The 23,811-nt window shown below is 45.0% G+C and overlaps 1 protein-coding gene across 1 annotated transcript in view; it reads left to right on the forward strand.

Moving 5' to 3' along the window:
- BNIP3 (BCL2 interacting protein 3) overlaps positions 1-23,811 on the forward strand; it is a 94,840-nt gene that overhangs the window by 48,851 nt on the left and 22,178 nt on the right. Inside the window, exons 2-3 of the mRNA XM_078643481.1 lie at positions 3,913-4,090; positions 5,495-5,579. Coding sequence (XP_078499607.1) covers positions 3,913-4,090; positions 5,495-5,579 — 263 coding nt within the window. The remainder of the gene's footprint in view (positions 1-3,912; positions 4,091-5,494; positions 5,580-23,811) is intronic.

Consider the following 23,811-nt stretch of genomic DNA (forward strand, 5'->3'; position numbering starts at 1 on the left):
GTTTCACCGTTGTCCAGGAGTGCTCGGATGTCGTCGGTCGCCGCAATGAGGGCGGTTTCGGTGCTGTGTTTGGCTCGAAAGCCGTTCTGTGAGGGATCCAGGGAGTTGTTGGATTCAAGGAAGGCTGCGAGTTGGCTATTGACGGCTTTCTCGATGACTTTGGCCGGGAAAGGGAGGAGGGAAATGGGTCGGTAGTTTTTCAGTTCTGAGGGGTCTGCTGTTGGTTTTTTCAGAAGGGCGCTGAGTTTGGCGTGTTTCCATATTTCTGGAAAGGTGGCGGAGTTGAAGGAGCAGTTGATGACGTCGCGGAGATGGAGGGCGATGATGGAGTCAGCTTTGTTGAAGATGTAGTGGGGACAGGGGTCAGAAGGTGAGCCAGAGTGGATTGAGTTCATGAGGCGAATGGTGTCTTCAATGGTGACTGGGTTCCAAGAGTTAAGGTAGTTAGTTGGAAGGGTGGGATCTGAAGGGGGTGGGATGAGTTGTTGATTGGGAGTATTCTTGAAGCTGTTGTGGATGTCGGCAATTTTGTTGTAGAAGAAGGAGGATAACGCATCGCAGAGGTCTTGGGAGTTGGTGATGTCGTTGGATGCTGCGGGAGGGTTGGTGAATTCTTTGACGATATTGAAGAGTTCCTTGCTGTTATGAGAATTGTTGTCGAGACGGTCCTTAAATGCTGATTTCTTGGCGGATCGAATCAGTTGGTGGTGTTTGCGGGTGGCTGTCTTGAGGGAGGTCATGTTGTCTGAGGTTGGTTCTTTTCTCCAATTCTTCTCCAGGGTGCGGCATGTCTTCTTGGATTTTTTAAGGTCATCATTGAACCAGGGAGCCTTCTTGCTGGATGATTTCAGCTGGTGTTTTTTCAGGGGTGCTAGTTTGTCTGCACTGTGGGTAATCCACTGCCTGAGGTTGGTGGCCGCTTGGTCTGGGTCCGTTGCAGGGGTGGGAGTATTTAGGCTGAGTGATGTGATGAGTTGGTCGGTGGTGATTTTGTTCCATTTTCTTCGGGGAATGGGTTGTGGACGGTTGTGGGTCAGGGTTGTTTTGTTGCTGAAGTGAACACAGCTGTGATCCGTCCAGTGGAGAGCTGTAGTGTGGTCGAAGGAGATGTGTTTGCTGGAGGTGAAAATAGGGTCGAGCGTGTGACCGGCTGTGTGAGTGGGGGTGTTAACAAGTTGTTTGAGTCCGAGATTGGCCATGTTGTCCAGATTTAGAAGCTGGTGTAAATGCTATTGGTTCTCAGTGAGAGCCATACGCAACAATCGTAATAGTACATTGTTAAATATATACTGTGACACTTGAATCAATGATTCAACTATATGGCTAAAAAATAAAATAATGTCACATTAAGTTAAAAAATAATCTAGTCTTCCGCTAAATTCAAACTCATAACCTGCTGATTATCAATGTGTTTATGGTCGCCCAGCAAAGGCAAGCCCAAGACCTAGAATTACCAATAAGTGATTGTTCCTTTCATTGTTGTCCTAGTAATTATTGCACACAGAAAAAAAAGTCAGCACTCTCATGAGCCTGGGCCTTATTACATCATGTGATTCACAAAGCCACCATGAATAGACTGCATAGCTTGGGTCTAGGGTGCACGTGGTAGGAACCACATAGTTCCTACAGCCGGAAGGCAATCACGCTGACTCTAGGGGGAATAACATATTAAGATATGTGTGGAGACAGTGTGGCGGGAGCCTTGATGTTGAGGGCAAAAAAACAGAAGTGAAGAGAATGTTTTTTTTATTTAAGTGACCTAGATGGGGAGAGGCAGAAATATATGGATGAGCGGTGGAAAGGCAGGTGTCGTCAAACTAATAGGGAGAGCAAGGTTTCAGGAAACGAATGGGGAGGCAGAACGGGGGGTGGGAGGTCAGAGAACATGAAAGCGTGCACTTCCAGAGTAAAAGGAGTAAAATGAAAAAGCTCTATGAACATCAGGAAGATCAACAGTGGAAGTATATTAGTCAACCATTCAGAACACTGTGAGACCGAGAAGCTCCTGAGTGTTGGCATACATATGAATAGGGTGGGAAAAGAGCCATCAAGTCAGGAATGAGCAAGCGAGGTAACCAAGAAAGCTATATAATTAGGATGAAGGGGTTGACCTTAAGCCCACTAGAAGTATATCGGAAGCAAAATCTGGCCAGCAGACAACTAAAGCAGTTGTATACCCAAGAACTAACAAGCATTTACAATGCAATGGTTTCGCCTTTGGAAAAGTTAGAGCTATTGGCATTGTAAATGACAAAATTTGTATTTATGTGTTGGTTTTGAAAACAGATAAATAAATGGCACTGTCATTTACATTGCCATTAGCCTCTGCAGTCACTCTGCAGCCCCTAGCACTCCAGAGCACTCCCTAGTCACTCTGCACTCCCTAGCACTCCCTAGAACTCCCTAGTCACTCTGCACTCCCTAGCACTCCCTAGCCCTCCCTAGTCACTCTGCACTCCCTAGCACTCTTGCACTCCCTAGCACTCCCTAGTCACTCTGCACTCCCTCACACTCCCTCGCACTCCCTTGCACTCTGCACTCCCTTGCACTCTGCACTCCCTAGCACTCCCTAGCAGTCCATAGTCACTCTGCACTCCCTTGCACTCTGCACTCCCTAGCACTTCCCAGTCACTCTGCACTCCCTAGCACTCCCTAGTCACTCTGCACTCCCTAGCACTCCCTAGAACTCCCTAGCACTCTGCACTCCCTAGCACTCCCTAGTCACTTTGCACTCCCTAGCCCTCCCTAGTCACTCTGCACTCCCTAGCACTCTGCAGTCACTCTGCACTCTCTAGCACTCCCTAGTCACTCTGCACTCCCTAGCACTCTGCAGTCACTCTGCACTCCCTAGCACACCCTAGCACTCTGCACTCCCTAGTCACTCTGCACTCCCTAGCACTCCCTAGTCACTCTGCACTCCCTAGCACTCCCTAGTCACTCTGCACTCTCTAGCACTCCCTAGTCACTCTGCACTCACTACTCTGCGGGTGACAGTGCTCGCCATGTCGGCCGCGTCAAAGGGGTGACAGTGGTCGCCATGCAACCCATGTCACAGCGGCGGGTGACAGTGCTCGCCATGTCGGCTGTGTCAAAGGGGTATAAGTAAAAGAGAGGGGCTCGTAATAACCCGTAGGGAAAAGGAGCACCAATATACTGTAAAGTAAAGCAAAATGTTTTCCCTATGGGAAGTATTATTTCCTGCTCCTAAACCAGGACTCAAAACGGCCTACTCGGTCCACAACACTCATTCATCTTGCATTTTGTTGGCTAGGAAAACACTCACCAGAAGGAAGAAAACAGACTATTTATAAAAATATACAATTTATTTTAAGATAAAAAAAACATATGAATTTATATGTATGGCAGGTTAAAAACATGTAATACACAAATAAAACCACCTAATGTGGGTATGGAGAAAGTTTATCGAAAAAGACACTGCTATCTGTCTTAGTTATGTCAGAAAGTCTACAGATTTATTGTCAGCTATGCTCATTGCTAACGCACTTAAAATATAAGATTTATACTAGTGTAGTAATTATAACTTGTAGTTATTACTTTTCTTTTTTTCCTATTAAAATATTGTTTAGTTCAAACCCTCAGATTTACGTTTTGAGGACTTGTGGATCTTGGAATCTCTATAACAGTGTCCGATATACTTAATTTGGTCCTCTCAGGCAATGATATTGACACCCTAGATTCCCCCACACCCATAATATTGCTAAGACTATATCAGCGCATTGGTTGAATTTTCCAATATGTATAGCGTGTGAGACTACATTCAAAGGTAGAGTCCCACACTCTTTTCAGTCCCACTTAACACATTAGTACTTTTTGTTTTCAGTAGTATGTGAATTCATGTGGAATATCGCCCATATTTAACTGTGTATTTTCTCCTTTTAATGTTCTCAACAGGTTCTTGGGTGGAGCTGCACTACAGCAGCAATGGCAGCAGTTTGAATGGTCAAACGCTCGGCCAAGAGCAAGTGCCTGCCTCAATTTCCCTTTATAATGGTGATATGGAAAAAATACTTTTAGATGCCCAGCATGAATCTGGGCGAAGTAGCTCTAGAGAGAGCTCACACTCTGACAGGTAAGTGTGCCTTAAAACTCCTTCATCATGTTTAGAGTTGCCTGTTCGCCTGAGAATAACCTTAATGTTATATCCATGCCGCCTATCAAAATTGTTTTCTAAGAATGCCTACTGCATTCAACCTTTTTTCATCATATTCCAATGTCTGAGCCTCTATAGAAAATGTCTTATGGTTCGTTGCTCGCCTGATTTCTTTCATTTCGATTTTGACATGACTGATTCATTTCCAGGGAGTGAAAGATTTTTCTGTTAATTTAGGTTTTCTATTTTAATTTATTTTTTCTCACATTGACCCCAAGATGTTCAGTTGGGCTTTCTCATTTATCAATAAAGATACATCCCTTTACATTTTTAATTAAGCTGTTGATCAGATTATTCAATAGATTCATCATTTTATTTTCACTTTTGAGGTTTCCTAACATTATCCGTCAGAAACCATGCTAACGTGAAATGTTTCTAGTAAACAAAAAAGCCCTTCAATAAATGAAAATGCACATCCCTATTCAGTATTATATGAAATGTGATCAAGTAGGAAGTTTAGCCTAGTTCGTCGAGTATATGTAGCTTAAGAATGTAATACATTTTATAAACTCAACACATTCTGCAGTTATGACAAATCTAAGCAAGTCACATTAAGGTTAATGCATTGAATACTGTTGTGCATGGTTCAGTATTTTCTAAAGAACAACTATTTGTTAGAGGAAAAATCTAGTTGAGGTCTACCAGTAAAAATTAAGGCCTGGTGCATTTTACGGAATTTGTCTACATTGCATCTCAAAAAGTCAAGTTAGTATTGTCTATTAATTCATTTCATATGCAAATAATCTACTTCGACACTTTTCTCCAGTCCCAACACATTTAACATATTACTCTCCCCAATAATCCTCCACTTATCTTTTTCCAGGTCCTAGACATGAGGAGCTTTCTAATTATGAAATATGTTTTAACCCTTTGACCTGATATCAACATACGTTCACATAGTTTTTTTTTACGTTTATCATTTTGACATAAGCTTGGATAGAGATTTATATTACTGTTTTCCTAGTCAGATGTTTTTTTTCTTCTGCCTAGATAGTGTTATTAACTGAAATGCATTTACTGAAAACTATACATATCCAAATGCGCAAGTGATTTATAACAGTACAGATCTGCTGCTTTAATGTTTTATTCGATTGTCATTTTTTAAAATCAGGATCAAATGCATGTGTTAGTATTTGCTACCATTCAACTTACCACTAGGATAAACTTCTTCTATTTTAGTGACTGTAATCACATGTAGATCATTTATTGAATTTCTATAGAATGTATTCTACCTAATCTGCAATTGGAGATGAAGTTTCACATACTTCAGCAAATAATTATGCTCAATTAATACAAACTAATTTTTGTTTTGTCTTTGTTAAGCCCTACCCGTCCGCGGACACCACAGAGTCTCCAGAGATCTTCTGGAAGTGATGCACCTAGCAACAAAGAAAAGAATAGCTGTCAGGTGAGCAAACAGCCTATATACAGATGTTAATTGGTGAAACTTTGACTAACATACTCTTATTTTAGGTATTGCAATTAGGTTTATGCTCAAACCCTGCTTCTCCCAGTGTGTTAGGGGAAAGTATTTAAAACCGAGAGTTAAATGTACGTGGGGACCAAAAACCTCTGGGTATTGTTCCACAAAAGCACAACCTCGTTGGGGACTTACTGTGATAAGCATGTCTGAAGCAAACCAGTTCTCAAAGAATATGCTGAGCTTAAACTTGCTTGTACCAAAATGAAGTCAGGTGTCCAGTCTGCTCCAAAGAAGTCAGGTCACTGAGCACTTACCAAACCAGCTCTTGTACAAGAAACCCGACATCACAGCTGTCTTAAACTATAACCTGGGGAAACAAGCTAGAAATCCTCTTAACATGAGGGGGGAAGGAGCCTACCAGGATGTGTCCTAAAAAAAAAGTGGGAGCAAAGGAGAACAGGAGAGATATATTTTCTCAGGAATTAAACATTGATTGGAAGTCCCTGTACATATGTTTTCATAATTGTGAGTTAAGTGGCTGGGAAATCATTGTAATGTCAACTATACATTTTAGGGATTCAAACAATATCATTGATCAATCTTTAAATCTCAGTACAAAGACAGAATGATAGGTGAAATCTGAGAAGGACAGTGCAAGTTTCATTGTATTTCACAGAGTAGAAAATCTATTTTAGCCGGAACCAGGGGACTTTGGATCCACGTTGATTGCAAACTAATTGCTACACGGTTATTTGGTTTTATGTTCAAGGTTTTACCCAGCTATTATCTCTAATCCTTCTATCTAATAGCCATCTTAACAGTTGTTGCAGTAATAGAATAAAAGTTCCCTCATATGCATGAATGCATGAGAAGCCTAAACAACTTCTGACTTTACTTATTTTGATTACTGGTATCTATGATGAAATCCTCTTAATGCACAGAGTTGGGTGAATCGGGCCTTTGCCTAGGCAGTTCTCTGGAGACTGCATAACTGTTAATTTTCTAAGGCCATTTGTAGCCGGGGAGATTCTGGCACTAGCCAGGGATGGTCATGTAAAACCAAGTTTGTTAAAGATCCTTCCGTTGGGGTATGTCTACCAACATTTGGAACTTAATGGCCTGTTGACCAACGGCAGTCAAGCCTCCCCAACTTTCTTTTCTTTCACAAGGTGTGTTGCAGCCCCTGAATGGGAACTGATTTATGGCATTTGCAGTAATGAAGGACAGTGATTGACAGGGTGAAAGGGAGTGTCATTGCACAGCAGCTGATGCAGACGGGGAGTCCGAATGCATGGATATTATACCCTCAAGCTACACAATCACTCTCCCCCTCAGGACCAGTCAGGCACCCTAATCCAACGTGAAAGCCTTGTACCCCTTTCCTACTGGTCTTCCCAAAGTCCCTCCTCTCAAGGTCTAGTATATGTGGTCTCTCAAGCGTACCCAAAGCAATCTTGCTGACAACAATGATGATTTGGCTCTTTTCCCTTCCTTTAATGGTGACCCTGATTTGCGTTTCTTAAGCTGGAACATTGCAGGGTTGGCCTCCAAGCTACTTGTTGAGGACTGGTTTACCTTGGTTAACACATTTGACATTGTTTTCCTACAGGAAATGTGGATGTGGATACCTAATAATATATGTTATGACAAATGTACTTGTTATAGCCTTGCTGCAATTCATCTCCCTCTGGCCATGTCAAGGAGGGTTTGCCCGCTTTGTTCAAAATAGGTATTGGGTATAAAATGATTCTACTCCCGATGGAGAAAGATACCATGCAGGCCTTCAATATGAGCTGGGGAACTCATTTTGAGATTACTATGGTTCATTTCTATAATAATTATGTTTCTAACAGGCATAACCAAAATCTGCAAGAGTTGTTTACCTTTAAAAAGACTAACGGATAAGAAAGCATATTTAGGGGGTACCATTAACTTTAATCCTGGTTGGTGATTTTAACGCCAAAGTGGAGACTATTCCCTCCCTCTCCACTGCTACCTTTGCAGCTTCCCTAGATGAAGATATACAGGAAGGTGACACGGATCGTAAAGGGTGTTTATTGTACACCTTCCTAGCAACTCATGATCTTGACCATGCAGTCCCATTTTTGATTACCTATCTTACTCTGACATATACAAGATGGGGCTGTGGTTTTTTAATTGACTATGCATTTGTCTCCCGGGGTATGCTCCTCCTTATCCAGGGGGGAACAGTCAAGCCCATGGTCTATAGTGACCACAACCCACTAGCCTTACTATTAAACCACCTGTTACAGGCAAGGGTCTGTTAAGGATGTCAGCAGGTTTTAACACCTAAACCCATCCCAGGATGCTTGTTTCCAGTCTAGGGAAGACCTGGCTTGGCAGTTCGGGCTGGACTATTCCAATGAGGAACAGGGTCAAGACTGATTTGCATATGGCTGGGTTTGAACTGGGGTGGCAAAGTGACCTAAGGAATGATGATGGATGAAACCCAGATCTGTGACTGGGGGTGAGTGTCTGAAAAGTTTCAGCGCTACGTCCATCATGTGCTTGTGTTTGCTTAGCAGGCTTTAACCACCAAAGATGCTGGGTGCAGGCTAGTTTTGCACTATGTGAATATGAAGCTACCAATCGGACAAGTTACCACTGGGTGCACTGGGTTACCACTAAGCTGTTCCTTAAAGACTTGTGACCCAACCGTTGTGGTAAGTAGTTTCCCTGAACTAACTTGCTACATAAAGTTTATGATGACCAAGCCTATTAGGCGTAGTGTAACGAAAAAATTAATGGTTTGACACAGCGTTTAGGGTTGCCAATGATACTTTACGCAATGCATTGAAAAGAAGCCCTAGGGACCAGTCTCTAATTAGTACACATATGATAGCTTATTCCCAAACTTTAAAGAAAAGAAAGAAGGAGCTCAAGGATGAGAAGTGTGGAGCCCGTGTAACTGCCTGTCAGGGCAAAAACGTTATTACCTTCTGGAAGGCCATACTGCTGGCCTCGCCACTTTAGGGTCCTATGACCAAGTAAGCACTCATATTCGCCCTGATAGCTGGGCTGATCACTTTAGAGGAATATATCGGTCTAGTACCTCTACTCCAGAAGAAACATTGTAAGGTTACCACCTCCCTTTGAATTTGGGCTTCTACGTTGAGGAGGTCTCTGAAGCCATCCAGAACAGCCGCTCAAAGAAAGCCCCTGGGCCGGATGGGATCCCCATGGACCTTTCCTAGGAAAACCCAGGTTTTTGGTAGCTCAGGATTACTAATGCCATTAATTCTGCATGTAAGGCTGGGGTCCTGCCAATCTGGTCTAAGTCCATAGTTGTGCCACTATTCACAAAAGGGAATGCCCACAACCCTAAGTGTTATCCACCAATTTCACTCCTTGACTCAGTTACCAAAATAGTGGGGAGAGATTATTGGACCGACTATTGAGTGGATCCTTTAGAGAAACATCCTCTCTCCAGCTCAGTATGACTTCAGGAAAGGCCTGGGCACTACTGTACTTTGTTTAAACTTACATCTCCTCATATCCAGGTATACATTTGCAAAAGGGCCCCCCTACAGTTGGCATTCATGGACCTTACAAGTGCCTTTGACTGCGTAAACAGGTCAGAACTTTGGGACAAGTTAATCTCCCTAGGTCTCGGGGCTGACCTCGTTGCCTTTTTGAGGCACCTTCATTGGAATTTAATACCATTTTTCAGGTATGGGGCTCACAGGGAGTGTAGATCACTATTTTCAGTTAAACGGTAAGTATGTCAAGGTACTTACAAGTCCCAATGTTATTGGTATTATATATAAATGACCTGGAAGTTGATTTGGTGAATGCCGGGGCTGATGTGCCTCAGGTTAAAAAAAAACCTACCCATGCTCCTCTATGCGGATGATGCCAAAATTGCTTTCCAGGACAGCCAATGGCCTCAAGAAGTTAATCTCCAGGTTTGTGATATGTATGACAGAGCTTGATCTCAAGACTAACTTTACTAAAAACCTATACCTTAGTCTATGTACTACAAAAAAGCAAAAGACAAAGCCTACACATTGAGGGAAGGCCAAAAGAAACACTAAGTCAGATCCCATACCTTGGGCTGATGTTTGACAATGTATACAACTGGGCCGAGCATTAGGCAAAGACAGGCCTTTTTATGCGGGTTGTTGGCACTATCTTTACAGTAGCTGACTTTATAGGATAAAAAACAATCACACCCCTATGGGAATATTTGAGGAAGTGTCTCCCTACATTGACCCATGACTCTGGGGTCTGGGGCTTTAGGGAGGTCCATAGTATGCAAAAAGAGGACAATAGGGTCTTTAGGCGCATGCTTGGGGTTCCTCCTTCCACTTCACATTTTGTTTCTCATCAAAAGCTATGTCTAAAATATGTGATTTTGTAAAACTCGCCCTGCTACTAGTCTGGTGCTCAATGTGGGTGAACGAAGAAGCCGGCCTAAACCAAGCAATTATTTTGGATTGTTTCTCCTGCACAAATGGTTAAAAAATCTCCTGGTTAAAATATATCAGAGAGCCTTCTTTTGCCTTAGGTTGTCCCTATATTTATGAACACCCGTAGTGCATCACGTAAGAGGATAAAGGTTGGGTTAGGGACTGTTTCTCCTCCTTCAGAAAGGCACAGAGGAAGGACTTTGAGGTCATGAAACCAACTGTAAGAGATTATTGTCTTGTGCAAACGATTATGAAGGTGGCCCCTTTCACGAACCTGGTGCAAGGCATGTGGAAAGAATGCTGCTAACCCTCCTGCGGAAATACAGATTTAGCAAATATAGAGTGGCCCTGATTACCTTGCAACAGCTAGAATGTTATGATATTTGTAAAAGTGTTTGAAATTTCCTGAATAGCACAGTTTATTTGCGTGAATCCCTGATTTTTAGGGCTCGGACTCCTCCCCACTGTAAGTGGGGGAGGAGTTTCGAGATCCTAATGTTAATGAAGAAAAAAAAGAAGTATCTCCTAGGGCCTTGGTGAGAGGAATTCCACACATTCCTTAGGGTTTTCTGTCATCTGGCCAGTGATTCGTCTTCCTTGTGTTTTCGTTTTAATAGGCTTGAAGTGATAGGGTAAATGTAGTTTTGTTCCGCCATTTTGGGCATATTTCGTTCGTGCTCGCGCAAAGAAGTACATAAATTATAATTAGGAGCTGTCAGGGTGCCTCCGTTAGTGAATCCAGATGGCCGGGCGCGTTCACAATTCTGCAGCGCTCAGCGCGCAGCTTCCTTGTTCTTGTTTTTTTTTTACAATTGGATCGCTTTCGCGATCTGTGGTCCGGCGTTGTGAAGCTTGTTTGTTCGGGGATTCTACGCGCGTTCAGTTTTTCATCGGAGGTACATGCCGAGTTGTTATGAAGTACATGGGAGCAGTTTAACAGGATGTGAGCACTCGGATAACTCTATTGTGCGGACCAGGCATGTGAGTGAGCACGAGCTTATTGCCAGCGCGCCAGAGATGCACCTTAACCCTGCGTGTAAAGAAGCGTCGCTGTGTCAGGTACCGAGAACTCCGACTGCTCTTCCGTGGGCTTCTATCCTGACCCCCCGCATCCTTATCATTGTACAGGGGCGCCATAGCTCAGGCATTGGGCCTCAATTCTGATTCCAGGGAAGCCACTCCCTCTGCTCTTTCATTACTAGGCGCGCACACCACAGCTGTCGGTGCACCTCAATCCCGACCTGCCACATCGTCTGCTATTTCAGTTCCGGAGCGAGCTTAGCTCCGGCAGTGTACCTCAATCCCGACCTGCCGCATCCTCTGCTATTTCAGTACCAGGCGTGCACAGCTCTGTCAGTGCACCTCAATCCCGACCTGCCGCATCCTCTGCTATTTCAGTACCAGGCGTGCACAGCTCTGTCAGTGCACCTCAATCCCGACCTGCCGCATCCTCTGCTATTTCAGTTGCGGAGCGAGCATAGCTCCGGCAGTGTACCTCAATTCTCACATGCCATGCACACTGCTCTTTCAGTACAGGGGTGCACAGCGCCATTTTCTCCTGTTTTTAGGTCCGGGGCGCACACAACTCGGTCAGTGTACCTCAGTCCTGAACTGTTGACCCTCTGCTATTTTTGTACTGAGGCGCATCCTACCCACCTCAATCCAGACCGACCGCACCCTGGGCTCCAGCAGTCCCGGAACGCCGCAGCTCTGCCAATGTGTCTTAATGCAGAGCTGCCGCCCCCCCTGCTGTGCAATACAGGGCGCACTCACTTCAGCCAACGTATCTCAGTCGGGACTAGCACAGCATCTGTTACAGCACCACCACACTGTGCCAAAGTACCTCGACCCAGACCTTGGCAGCCTCTGCTGTTACACGACTGACGCACACTCTGCTCTTCCGATGCACACCAATCCTGACCCGCCGCAGCGTCAGGTATTACAGTACTGGGACATACTTAGTTCTGGCAGTGCCCTCTGTACAGACCCGTCGGACCCTCGGCTCTCACAAGCACACACTATCTCTTCCCTGTGGCTCCCCATCTTTTTCAGGGAGACACCCACACACTGCAGAGTGTGAGTGCAGAGTGTGAGTGCAGAGTGTGAGTGCAGAGTGAGAGTGCCGAGTGAGTGTGAGTGCAGAGTGAGTGTGAGTGCAGTGTGAGTGCAGTGTGAGTGCAGAGTGAGTGTGAGTGCAGAGTGAGTGTGAGTGCAGAGTGAGTGTGAGTGCAGAGTGAGTGCAGAGTGCAGAGTGAGTGAGTGCAGAGTGAGTGCAGAGTGCAGAGTGAGTGCAGAGTGCAGAGTGAGTGCAGAGTGAGTGCAGAGTGAGTGCAGGGGCAGAGTGAGTGCAGAGTGAGTGCAGGGGCAGAGTGAGTGCAGAGTGAGTGCAGGGGCAGAGTGAGTGCAGAGTGAGTGCAGGGGGAGAGTGAGTGCAGAGTGAGTGTAGAGTGCAGAGTGAGTGTAGAGTGTAGAGTGAGTGTAGAGTGAGTGTGAGTGCAGAGTGAGTGTGAGTGCAGAGTGAGTGCAGAATGCAGAGTGAGTGAGTGCAGAGTGCAGAGTGAGTGCAGAGTGCAGAGTGAGTGCAGAGTGCAGAGTGAGTGCAGAGTGAGTGCAGAGTGAGTGCAGAGTGAGTGCAGAGTGAGTGCAGGGGCAGAGTTAGTGCAGAGTGAGAGCAGGGGCAGAGTGAGTGCAGAGTGAGTGCAGGGGCAGAGTGAGTGCAGAGTGAGTGCAGGGGCAGAGTGAGTGCAGAGTGAGTGTAGAGTGCAGAGTGAGTGTAGAGTGCAGAGTGAGTGTAGAGTGAGTGTAGAGTGAGTGCAGAGTGAGTGCAGAGTGTAGAGTGAGTGCAGGTGCAGAGTGAGTGCAGAGTGAGTGCAGAGTGAGTGCAGAGTGAGTGCGAGTGTAGAGTGAGTGCAGAGTGTAGAGTGAGTGCAGGTGCAGAGTGAGTGCAGAGTGAGTGCAGGTGCAGAGTGAGTGCAGAGTGAGTGCGACTGCAGAGTGAGTGCAGAGTGAGTGCAGAGTGAGTGCGACTGCAGAGTGACTGCAGAGTGAGTGTGACTGCAGAGTGATTGCAGAGTGAGTGTCACTGCAGAGTGACTGCAGAGTGACCGTGACTGCAGAGTGACTGCAGGGTGACTTCAGAGTGACAGTGACTGCAGAGTGACTGCAGAGTGACAGTGACTGCAGAGTGACTGCAGAGTGACAGTGACTGCAGAGTGACTGCAGAGTGACAGTGACCGCAGTGTGTGTGTGCAGGGTGAACAGTGTGTGAGAGTGCAGGGTGAACAGTGTGCAGAGTGAGTGTGAGTGCAGAGTGAGTGTGAGTGCAGAGTGCAGAATGAGTGCAGAGTGACTGCAGAGTGACAGTGACTGCAGAGTGACTTCAGAGTGACAGTGACTGCAGAGTGACTGCAGAGTGACAGTGACTGCAGTGTGTGTGTGCAGGGTGAACAGTGTGTGAGAGTGCAGGGTGAACAGTGTGCAGAGTGAGTGTGAGTGCAGAGTGAGAGTGAGTGTGAGTGCAGAGTGCAGAGTGAGTGAGTGCAGAGTGCAGAGTGAGTGCAGAGTGCAGAGTGAGTGCAGAGTGCAGAGTGAGTGCAGAGTGAGTGCAGGTGCAGAGTGAGTGCAGGTGCAGAGTGAGTGCAGGTGCAGAGTAAGTGCAGAGTGAGTGCGAGTGCAGAGTGAGTGCAGAGTGAGTGTAGAGTGAGTGCAGAGTGAGTGCAGAGTGAGTGCGACTGCAGAGTGACTGCAGAGTGAGTGTGACTGCAGAGTGACTGCAGAGTGAGTGTGACTGCAGAGTGACTGCAGAGTGACTGCAGAGTGAGTGTGACTGCAGAGTGACTGACTGCAGAGTGAGTGTGACTGCAGAGTGACTGACTGCAGAGTGACTGCAGAGTGACAGTGACTGCAGAGTGACAGTGACTGCAGTGTGTGAGTGTGCAGGGTGAACAGTGTGTGAGTGTGCAGGGTGAACAGTGTGTGAGTGTGCAGGGTGAGCAGTGTGTGAGTGTGTAGGGGCAGTGTGTGAGTGTGCAGGGTACGAACACTTGAACTAAGTCCACCACACACACATACATAAGACCACACACACATCACACACACACCACATACACACACACACACCACACACACACCACATACACACCACATACACACCACACACACACACACCACACACACACACACCACACACACACACCATACACACACACACACCACTCTCTCACCACCACACACTCACCACCACACACTCACCACCACACACGCAACCACACACACACACCACCAGCCGTCAGTGCACGCTTTCACCAGGCACAAACACCACCAGCCATCAGTGCACGCTTTCACCGGGCACAAACACCACCAGCCGTCAGTGCTTGCTTTCACCAGGCGCACTCACCACCAGCCGTCAGTGCACGCTTTCCCCAGGCACACACACCACCAGCCGTCTGTGCACGCTTTTACCAGGCACACACACCAACAGCCGTCAGTGCACGCTTCCACCAGGCACACACACCTCCAGCCGGCAGTGCACGCTTCCACCAAGCACACACACCACCAGCCATCAGTGAACAATTTCTACAGGCACACACACCACCAGCCATCAGTGCACACATCAATTGTTAACGCATCCACAATAAACTATTGTAGCAATCGCAGTATGGTGCACTTTACTTTTAAACATATTCATCTAAAGCGCAGCATGTCACCATTGCTACAATTCCAATCCAACCCACATAATTCCACTACACACCACATGCATACACTCCATAACACATGGCTAAAAGACATTGCCATTGACAATGCCATTAGCTCTAACTCAAATAAATCCGAGCCCGATTGCATTTCTAATGCTTGTTTAAATCTTGTCGTCTGTCTTACCTCCGCAAATTGTATAACAAATTGTGAGCCTTTCTCAACATACATAGGAATGCTGCCCTTTCCTTTACGAGATGGTATTTCATGTATTTTGGTACATCAAGATGGCTTTTTTTGCCTCCCTAGCTTTTAATTGCTTGCTAGGTTTTAGTGGCTCTCTTTTCTTTTTAAATAACAGTATTCATAACCTCTGTGTACCTTAATCCCTGTGGTTTTAAAAAAAATGTGGTTGAATTTTAACAGCGTATTTCTTGGATTTATTTAAATAAGAGTATTGATCACATCAGTGATAAACTGTGATGTTTTTGAACTTTTGTGATTGTATTTTCTTATCTGCAATTCATGTTTTGATTGTCCTCATTTATTGTGCTTTTACACTGTAACCTTTTATGATCTTCTATTGTAAGATCAAAAAATGATTTTTTTAATTGATTATTGGTTTTGCCTTCTCTTTAAGCCCAACAACAATTCATCAAAAAGATGGAGATTTGGAAATGGAACCCTTTTAGAGATAGTACGTTATAGAGCTGATCTGGGATTTAAATCTAGACCGGATATTAATTTTTATAATTTGGTTTTCTTGAGTGAATTTTGTCCTTTTAAGTGTAGCTCAACAAACGGCACGTGTATAGTCTTCCCTTGCTTCCTTCTGTGATTATCTAGGGGTATGTATGTAATCATAAGCAAAATCTAATACAAATATATTTATTCCTAGGTTATCTCTTGTATTGACAATTTAATACCAGAATTATTGAGATGGCCCTACTGACATATCTTGTCAGCTTTTATTTTTAAAAGGTTTTACTTGTAGGTCAATATACCTCAGCTGTATAAAGTATGCAGTGCTTCAGTTAATTATATTTCTTAATTGAGCAACTACGCTAATATGCTATCTGTATATTCAAGATCTCCTTTATTAAGCTCATTAGTAAAGACTATTACTGACTGGCTATAAAACAAAATGAGGAAGCTTTCAGAAACCTAGATACCTTGCCCTTCACTAGGTAAAATATGTTAGGATCTTAACCATTAGTCCTCATCATTGCCTTTGCACTAATATATTAGCTATAAATTTGGGAACTGCAGTGTTTTTAAATGCTCCAAGGGAAACCAACAATCTAAATGGCCGAACACATTTTCTTTATCAGGGCTGACCGCTACCCTATGTGTCCTCGATTCTTTGCTAATTGACTCAATGAAACAAGATTAAACTCCTGTTTTCCCAAAATATTTGAACTCTTCTTCCTCAATGAGCGGTCTCTGCAAGTGTCTTTTTCTTAGGTGTAGCAAAATTAACTGACTTCATTTTCAAACAAGCTTTAAATGCTTGCCAAATTATCCATACATGTATTCATCTGAGAACCAGACCATGGTGATTTCTTCTCTCAAGTATTCTACCAAGTGTGGTCTGTCTACTATGGATGTGTAGGTTCCAATTCCTGAAAGCTGCAAGGTTCATGGCTGCTTGTTATTTAAAAACGAAAAACACCAACAAATGATCTGAAATAGCAAACCATTTTATCTCTGTTTTATGGGTTATATTTTAGAAGGGATTTTTTAGTTAGAAACTAAAAAAAGTCTGATGTAGCTGGGATCTCAATCTGCCATATGTCTTGAAGAGCAAACGAATCATTGATTTCAAATTCTTATCCACATAGTATCTTCACTATTGTTATGTTTTATTTTTCACTAATGAGTACAAGAAACCTTACAATCCCATGGAAAGTGCTGTAATATTTTGTGGCTCCTCAAAATATGTTTTAGGTGATTTTGCTTGGGCGGAATACATACTGTCTATACAAGAGAACCTCAACATAGCTATTCCTGTAAAACGTTTGTGGAAAAATAGCTCTTGGGCATTGAGCCACAAAAGCTTAATGTTTCAACATCAAATTAAGCAACGAGGCCATCATTTTCAATCATATGTGTCTCATAACAAAGAAAATGTGTTGCATGTGTGTTGTACATACAGCCCTCTTCTTTGTTATAAGAGGAAAGGGATAGAACTATTTTGTTCTTTGTGGAAGTATTCATTCTTGTGATTTTTCAGGAAACAATTTCAATAACTTTTTAATAGGTTTATCAAGATTTAGAGCACATTGCTTAACACTTTGATTAAAGTGACTAACATCAGGCAATGATAACAGTGTAGAACCATTTTGTGACACTGCTTCCAGCCCAACTATAAAGCCATTTGATACGTTTTCTGTTATGGAACACAAGATGAAAAATACATGGGATAGAATATTTGGGAAAGAGCATCATAATTATATCATTGGTCCTCTTTCCGAGTCCAGGCACCATTAAGCTTCCAAGTCACCATCATGATTCCAAGTCACCTTTCTCCAATTCATAGCACTTGTGTTGTGCTATTGCACTGCACAAACCCTCAAAGTGGATTCAGAATAAAATATTGTACCCTTCATGTGGAAAATAGGAGACAGGCTGAAAGCATGCTGTTAACATTACTTTAGCGTGTGCTCCCTTTGACATTTGGGGCATGCACTTGATCTGGACCAGGACATTATTTCCAGCCACTCTTGAGAGGTTAAACGTTTCCTTTGTCCTCTGTAGTTTTATAGGGCAGTCCTTAGATCAACTATAAGTTTGCATTCCCGTTGCTCAGTTTATAGCAATCGAACCCCTAATGATCTAATGATACACAGACTGCTCATCACATCAGCCAAAGCAAAGTACTATACCAACATATCAATGAGGCCACCAAAAGAAGCAGAATGGTTTTCGAGAAACCTCAAGCAATGGATCAACCCCTATCTACTCCTCACTCCATAGAAAGGTACAGTGCCATCAACCTCATATTCACTGCAAAAATACAGAAGATTTGACAGAACATTGACAATACCAAGCCTACTTCATCTCATATGCCAACCCATTCCTGTAGTATCCTGCAGTGGTCATCTCTTGCAGATCTCTCCAACATACTCATCTTGCCTCAAAACCACCTCTTATGATGATGAAACCTTATCCTCGTCCTTCATCAAAGCTGTCTGTTGGGATGCTCTCTACCTCTTCTCACCATTGTCAATACCTCCCTAACTCAAGACATTTTTCCAGGTGCCCCCAAGTCAGGCCAGACCCCCCCCCCCACTCCTAAATAAATGTTCATTTTACCCTGATGACCACACCTATCACCAGGCCATCACTCACCTACCATTTAACGGCAAAGTCATTGAAAAAGTAGTCTACGGTCAACTCCGAGATCACATCAATGTTAACCCTCTCCTGCACGGCTACCAACTAGCTTCACATCCTGATACAGCTTCACATCCTGGATGATGCCTTCCTGTTCAAGAATGAAGATGACCCCAGCCTCCTGATATTACTGAAACTCTCAGATGGCATTTGACCCAGTCGACCATCTTACACTTTTAATCACCCAGGAGCCTTGAATGGTCTTCACCAGAAATGCCCATGATTGGTTTGCACCGTACCTTTCAAACCAACACCAGTTGGTTCCCAAAAGATCCCATCGCCTGTGTGGTTCCCCAGGGTTCCATTTTTTCCCCTGTCATCTTCAACCTTGATGTAGAGTCTTTTGGTGCTCTTCTCAAAGATAGCTGCATCAAGATTCACAAATATGCCAGTGATACACAACTCCACTTAAAATCTCCTCTTCTTCAGACATCCAACACCTCAAACCCTGCCTGCACATCATCCAGACCTGGATGTCCAGCTCCTACCTGAAGCCCAACCCAACCAAGGCAACATTCCTACTATTTGCCATGGACAACAGACCAGAAACTGTACAAGACCTATCCAGGGTCTGAAGAAATCTGATCACATCACCCCACCCTGATGGAACTGTGTTCTCCCCTAGCTGGCCCACACCAGCTTCAAATTCAGCTGCATCATTTACAAAGCCATCACAATGAGCACCCTTGCTTATTTTTCAGACAAGTTCACCATCTCAAGTGGTTCTCGGCAAACCTGCTGCCAGGATACCATCAGATTGTAAAAAAGAAACTACCAGGCAGCAGGCCTATTCCATCGATGCACTAGGATCTGGAACAGCAACCCCATATTCATCGGGACCGCCCAACACTGCTCAAATTTAGGAAAGCACAACTCTTTAAAGAAGACAATACATTAACAGTCCATAAACCGCAACCTCTTCTGTCACTTGGTGACTTTATGCTTATTTTGGACCCTACAAATAGATTCTTGGCCTTTTGGCTGGGTTTGTGCTAGAGAAATACCACATGCAAACACAAAATGCACATCTTTTTAGTTTCATTTTTTTCCTTGTTTTTTTGTGCAAATGGCACCTAGATGTTCCTGAGGTTGTAAGCGTTTTCTAATGACTGACTTATGATATTCTAGGAGATGGCCAGTTGAGGCAGACTTATTGTTTGACAATAAGGCTGGGATTCTGTGGTGGTAGCTGAAGTTACACAATAAACAGTAATGAAAAGATAATGTCATCTTTGGGAAAACGTGCAAGAATTTAGTATGCACAATTTTCAGAAGGAAATTGTGGGAGCTCATAGAGAGATGTATTTTGCTGTATATTTGATAAAAGTAAATAACGAGCATCAGATTTAGCTCGGATCAGGGCATTGGAGTACATTGGCGTGCATGGAGTACAGGAGGTTCTGCCAGCAGAGAAGTTAGAAAGTGAGTGTGCAACTGGTTGCATGTCTGCCGAAACGACAATGTCCTGCAGGCAGAGAGGATTTTGCTCTATTGCTAGGGAGGTTTTGAGGCCATGTTGGACCTCATATAAAACAAGCATTTACAATGCAATGGTTTCGCCTTTGGAAAAGTTAGAGCTATTGGCATTGCTCATGACATTTCTTGTTTTTTTTTTACTTATAAATAAATGGCATTGTTATTTACATTGCCAACAGCTCTCACAGCCCACACAGCTCTCACAGTCCACACAGCTCTCACAGCCCACACAGCTCTCACAGCCCACACAGCTCTCACAGCCCACACAGCTCTCACAGCCCACACAGCTCTCACAGCCCACACAGCTCTCACAGCCCACACAGCTCTCACAGCCCACACAGCTCTCACAGCCCACACAGCCCACACAGCCCACACAGCTCTCACAGCCCACACAGCTCTCACAGCCCACACAGCTCTCACATCCACTGCTCAGGACAGCCATCCATGACTGCCCGGAACACGATATCACAGTCAAGGGCAGACTGATTAATGTCCAGATGGATTACGTGACTACCCTACACTCTAACTAATGTATCACATGAATACCTTCTATTGCAACCTATGGATTACATGAATACCCTTTATGTTATCCTATGGATTACATAATACACCCTCTACTCCAGCCAATGGGTTACGTGACTATCCTGTACACAATTAGTGAATGCCAATGAATGTATTACATAAATACCTTTCACTCCAGCCAGCGTGTTTGCCCTATACTCCCGTCATTGTATTACATGAATACCTTCTACGGCGGCCAGTGCGTTACATAAACACCCGGCATATTAATGATGTGAATACCCTCTACTCACGCCAACGAATGGCACGAATGCCTTCTACTGCAGCCAATGTGTTATGTAACTACTCTCTACGCCAGTCTATGGATTAAATGAAAACCTTTCACTTTAGAAAATCTAAATAATAGCCAAGCTGGCTCCAAAGAGCCCAAATTACATAACTACGCTGACAGCTAGCCAAGGAAATGAGCTGTAGATGCCCCAGGGCCAAGACGGAAACATTCACAGGAAAAAGTGAAACCAACAAAACAATGGGACAAGACAACGACAATTCATTATAATTCTTTGTTACTTCTTTTCACAAAAAATGGCAGAGTTCAGCGGGAGAATACTCAATGACGCCCCTCGCCAAACGACTCCAGCAGGTGGAAATGGGTTTATTAGAGAGAGTGAAGAGGGCGGCGGGCCAGAACAGAAACAGTTTATATGATATGTTATGTGTATTTGTATAGCGCACAACACGTGGGAGTGCGTCCTGGTGCGGGGCTAAGTGAAAAGCCAGGGCTTCAGTTTCTTGTGGAATTCAAGAGCTGAGGAGACGGCTCTGATGCACATGGACAGGTCATTCCAGCCTTTACCTACTTAAAAACTTTATTCGGATAGCGCAATATCCATAAAAGCACATTCCAGGCTTTAGGAGTGAGGTAGGAGCTGGCACGACCGCCGTACAAAACTTCTTAATTTGTTTCAAACATACCCTCAACAGCGACACTCATTCCCCCATGATGGCTAAAATCAAATAAATATCCTCTGCCTCACCGCTGAATGCCTGAAGAGAACCATGTACCTTTGAAACGCGGTCACTAGATATGCTCCCAAGACGCCTCCTTGATCCTGCCAACCTCACAAAGACCTTACAGGTGAGACAGATCTGCATCGAACCCAAGGCTAAAAAACCTCAGCCCCAACAAGCCCTAAAACCTATCAGTTCACACAATTGAGCAAACTGCAAGACTCAGGCAAATGCAGGACATGGTTCAACTGACAAGACGCACCTATGCGAGACTGAATCCACACCGGGAGAGCGGCGACATTCCTGGAGGGAAAGTGAATACGCTAAAGATGGCGCCGGTGGCAAGGTGTCTTATCGTAAGCTTGACCGTCACAAGGCATTTTTTAACCATTGGCGACTATGTAGATGCCAGTGTGCCACAGTTGCTTACATCTGTAATTTAGATAAGCTGGGGGGAGGGAGGGGAGAGCAGCACAGCAAAAATCAAACAAACACTGGAAAACCAACAGGTCTGGGTTTAATGTGTTAATGCAAGCAAACTTAGCACATTAAAGGGAGACAGACAGGGTAGAGCCAGCAGGAACGGCCGAAAGGGTTATCGCTGTAAAGTAGTCCCATATACTTGAATAGCCAATAGCATAAGGGGGGGAAACAAATACTTTACTGGCAGGGACCTAAAGAAGGCCCCTTGCGGTGCAGGGGGTCTCCCACCTCCACCTCCCCCTCAACTCTTCAGTGGCCCCCAAACCCGCCAGAAGGTCCCTATTGTCCACAAGGACAATGAATATCTATGGAATATGGGAGACTCTGGGAGGGGGCTCCCCCAGCTTCACATTCATTTAAGTTACACCACTGTTCACTGGCTGAGCCAAGACATGATTGACAAAATCTCAAACCAATGGCTGAAGGAGGCTGGTTGAAGAAAGCGAATGTTTTAAAAGAGCAGACCCAATTCCTCTCTATGTGCACTGATAGCAATAGGTTCGAAAACCGAGACCTCAAAAGAAACCTGAATTCACACTCTACTCATAGTAAAAACAACTATTTGCACTCAATGTGGGAGTTACATTCAACTTTAATGAACTTGGAAGTTCTTGCCGCCGGCACCTGTTGGTCAGTTATCGTTTGCGGAGGGATATTGTCGGCCATAAGAACTCCGTGAACGAGGGTCCTGAACAGGATTTCTTTTTTAAATGTGGTGTCTAATGTAAGGACTTATTTACTCACCTTTGTTAGGAGTTTCCACAATTGTAGTAAAGTGTGAACTTTAACATCTTTTAAACACGGATACTATAAAGTGGACTCATACCGTGTCAAGATTTACATTCTATACTACTTAAAGTAAAATATCACTATTGACATGAATATATATATACACACACTCATAATCAGGAACTCTCACTCATTCCGGGTCTTTGTTCGCATACAGAACGTCCATCATAAAATACACAACAGACAATTTTGGAGATTTTGGGTGAGTGAAGGGAGACACATATGATAGGTTTGAGGCGAGACGAGGGCGGGAGTCACATATGCCAGGTGTGGTGATAGGTTTGAGGCGAGGGGGGGGGGGGGGGGCAGGGAAGGGAGTCACGCGCTTTATAGGTGAGTGGAGGGAATCACAACGGAAGGCAATGAACGGAGGATAGGGTGGAGGGAAAGGGGGCACACGTGCCAGGCACTGACAGGAGTTTCAGGGGTTTGTATGTGGAGAGGAAGGGGGGGGTGTGCACATATGAAGGGCAGTGTCGAGAGTTTTGGAGAAAAGTGGAAGGCAGGGAGTCACGGTCACATGTGAAAGGCGGTGACTTGTTTTTTTTTGGGGGGGGGGGGGGCAGGGATTCATATCTGAAAGGCAGTTTCGAGAGCTTTGAGTGCAAACTGACATGTGAAATCCGTGAAGTGGGGTTTGGTGGGGGGATAGCACGGAGGCAGTTAGTTACTTGTGCCAGGCATGGCGAGAGAGAGCGAAGGGGGGGGGGGGGAGGGGGGAGGCGGGTGAAAGTGAGGCGGGGCGCAGCAGGTGACATGGCGGAGGCTGGGAGCCCTCGGTGACACAGGATCGGGAGGGATCCTGCCACATCCTCCAGTCTAGGACCAGGCGGCTCGAAGCCAGACCCCCCCCCCCCCGCCCCCGCAAAATGTTTATATACCACTAGACAGACAAAATGTGTTCTGTGAGTAGCCTTTCTTTCACATCTGGTCAGAATGGTGGAAGCAGGATGGTGGAGGAGGGAGTAGTTTAGGGAAGGATGTAAAAATCAGGAGTAACCATGCGAGGAAACAAGACCTAAGACTGCATGGCTTGACAGTCTCTCCCTTTCCCCCACTTGGTGCCATAGTAGTTCCTCAGCTCGTCACATCAAGGAGGCATCGGGCACCCACTTGGGCACTCCAGGGTTGGAGCGGTGGTCCAAGGATGTAGGCGAAGTGGGCCATGGGAGGTTAAGGGTCCGTTTCACTCCAATGGTAAAATCCGGTCCCAAGCAACACCACAGATCTGGAGGGGGAGGCCCCGGGCACAGCCTCTGCAGACGGGCTGGCACTGTGAGCCTGCCGCACCACGGCCAGACTACCGCCCCGAGTAGTGGAGAATGGGCCTCCGCCACAAGCTTCAAGGGGCGGAGGGCTGTGGCAGATGCTGTATGTGCCGTGGACGGAGCCGGTGCCTTAAGGAAGGGTCTGCCGACGAT

The sequence above is a fragment of the Lissotriton helveticus genome, chromosome 5_1, assembly GCF_964261635.1.
Source record: "Lissotriton helveticus chromosome 5_1, aLisHel1.1, whole genome shotgun sequence".
NCBI classification, from domain to species: Eukaryota; Metazoa; Chordata; class Amphibia; order Caudata; family Salamandridae; genus Lissotriton; species Lissotriton helveticus.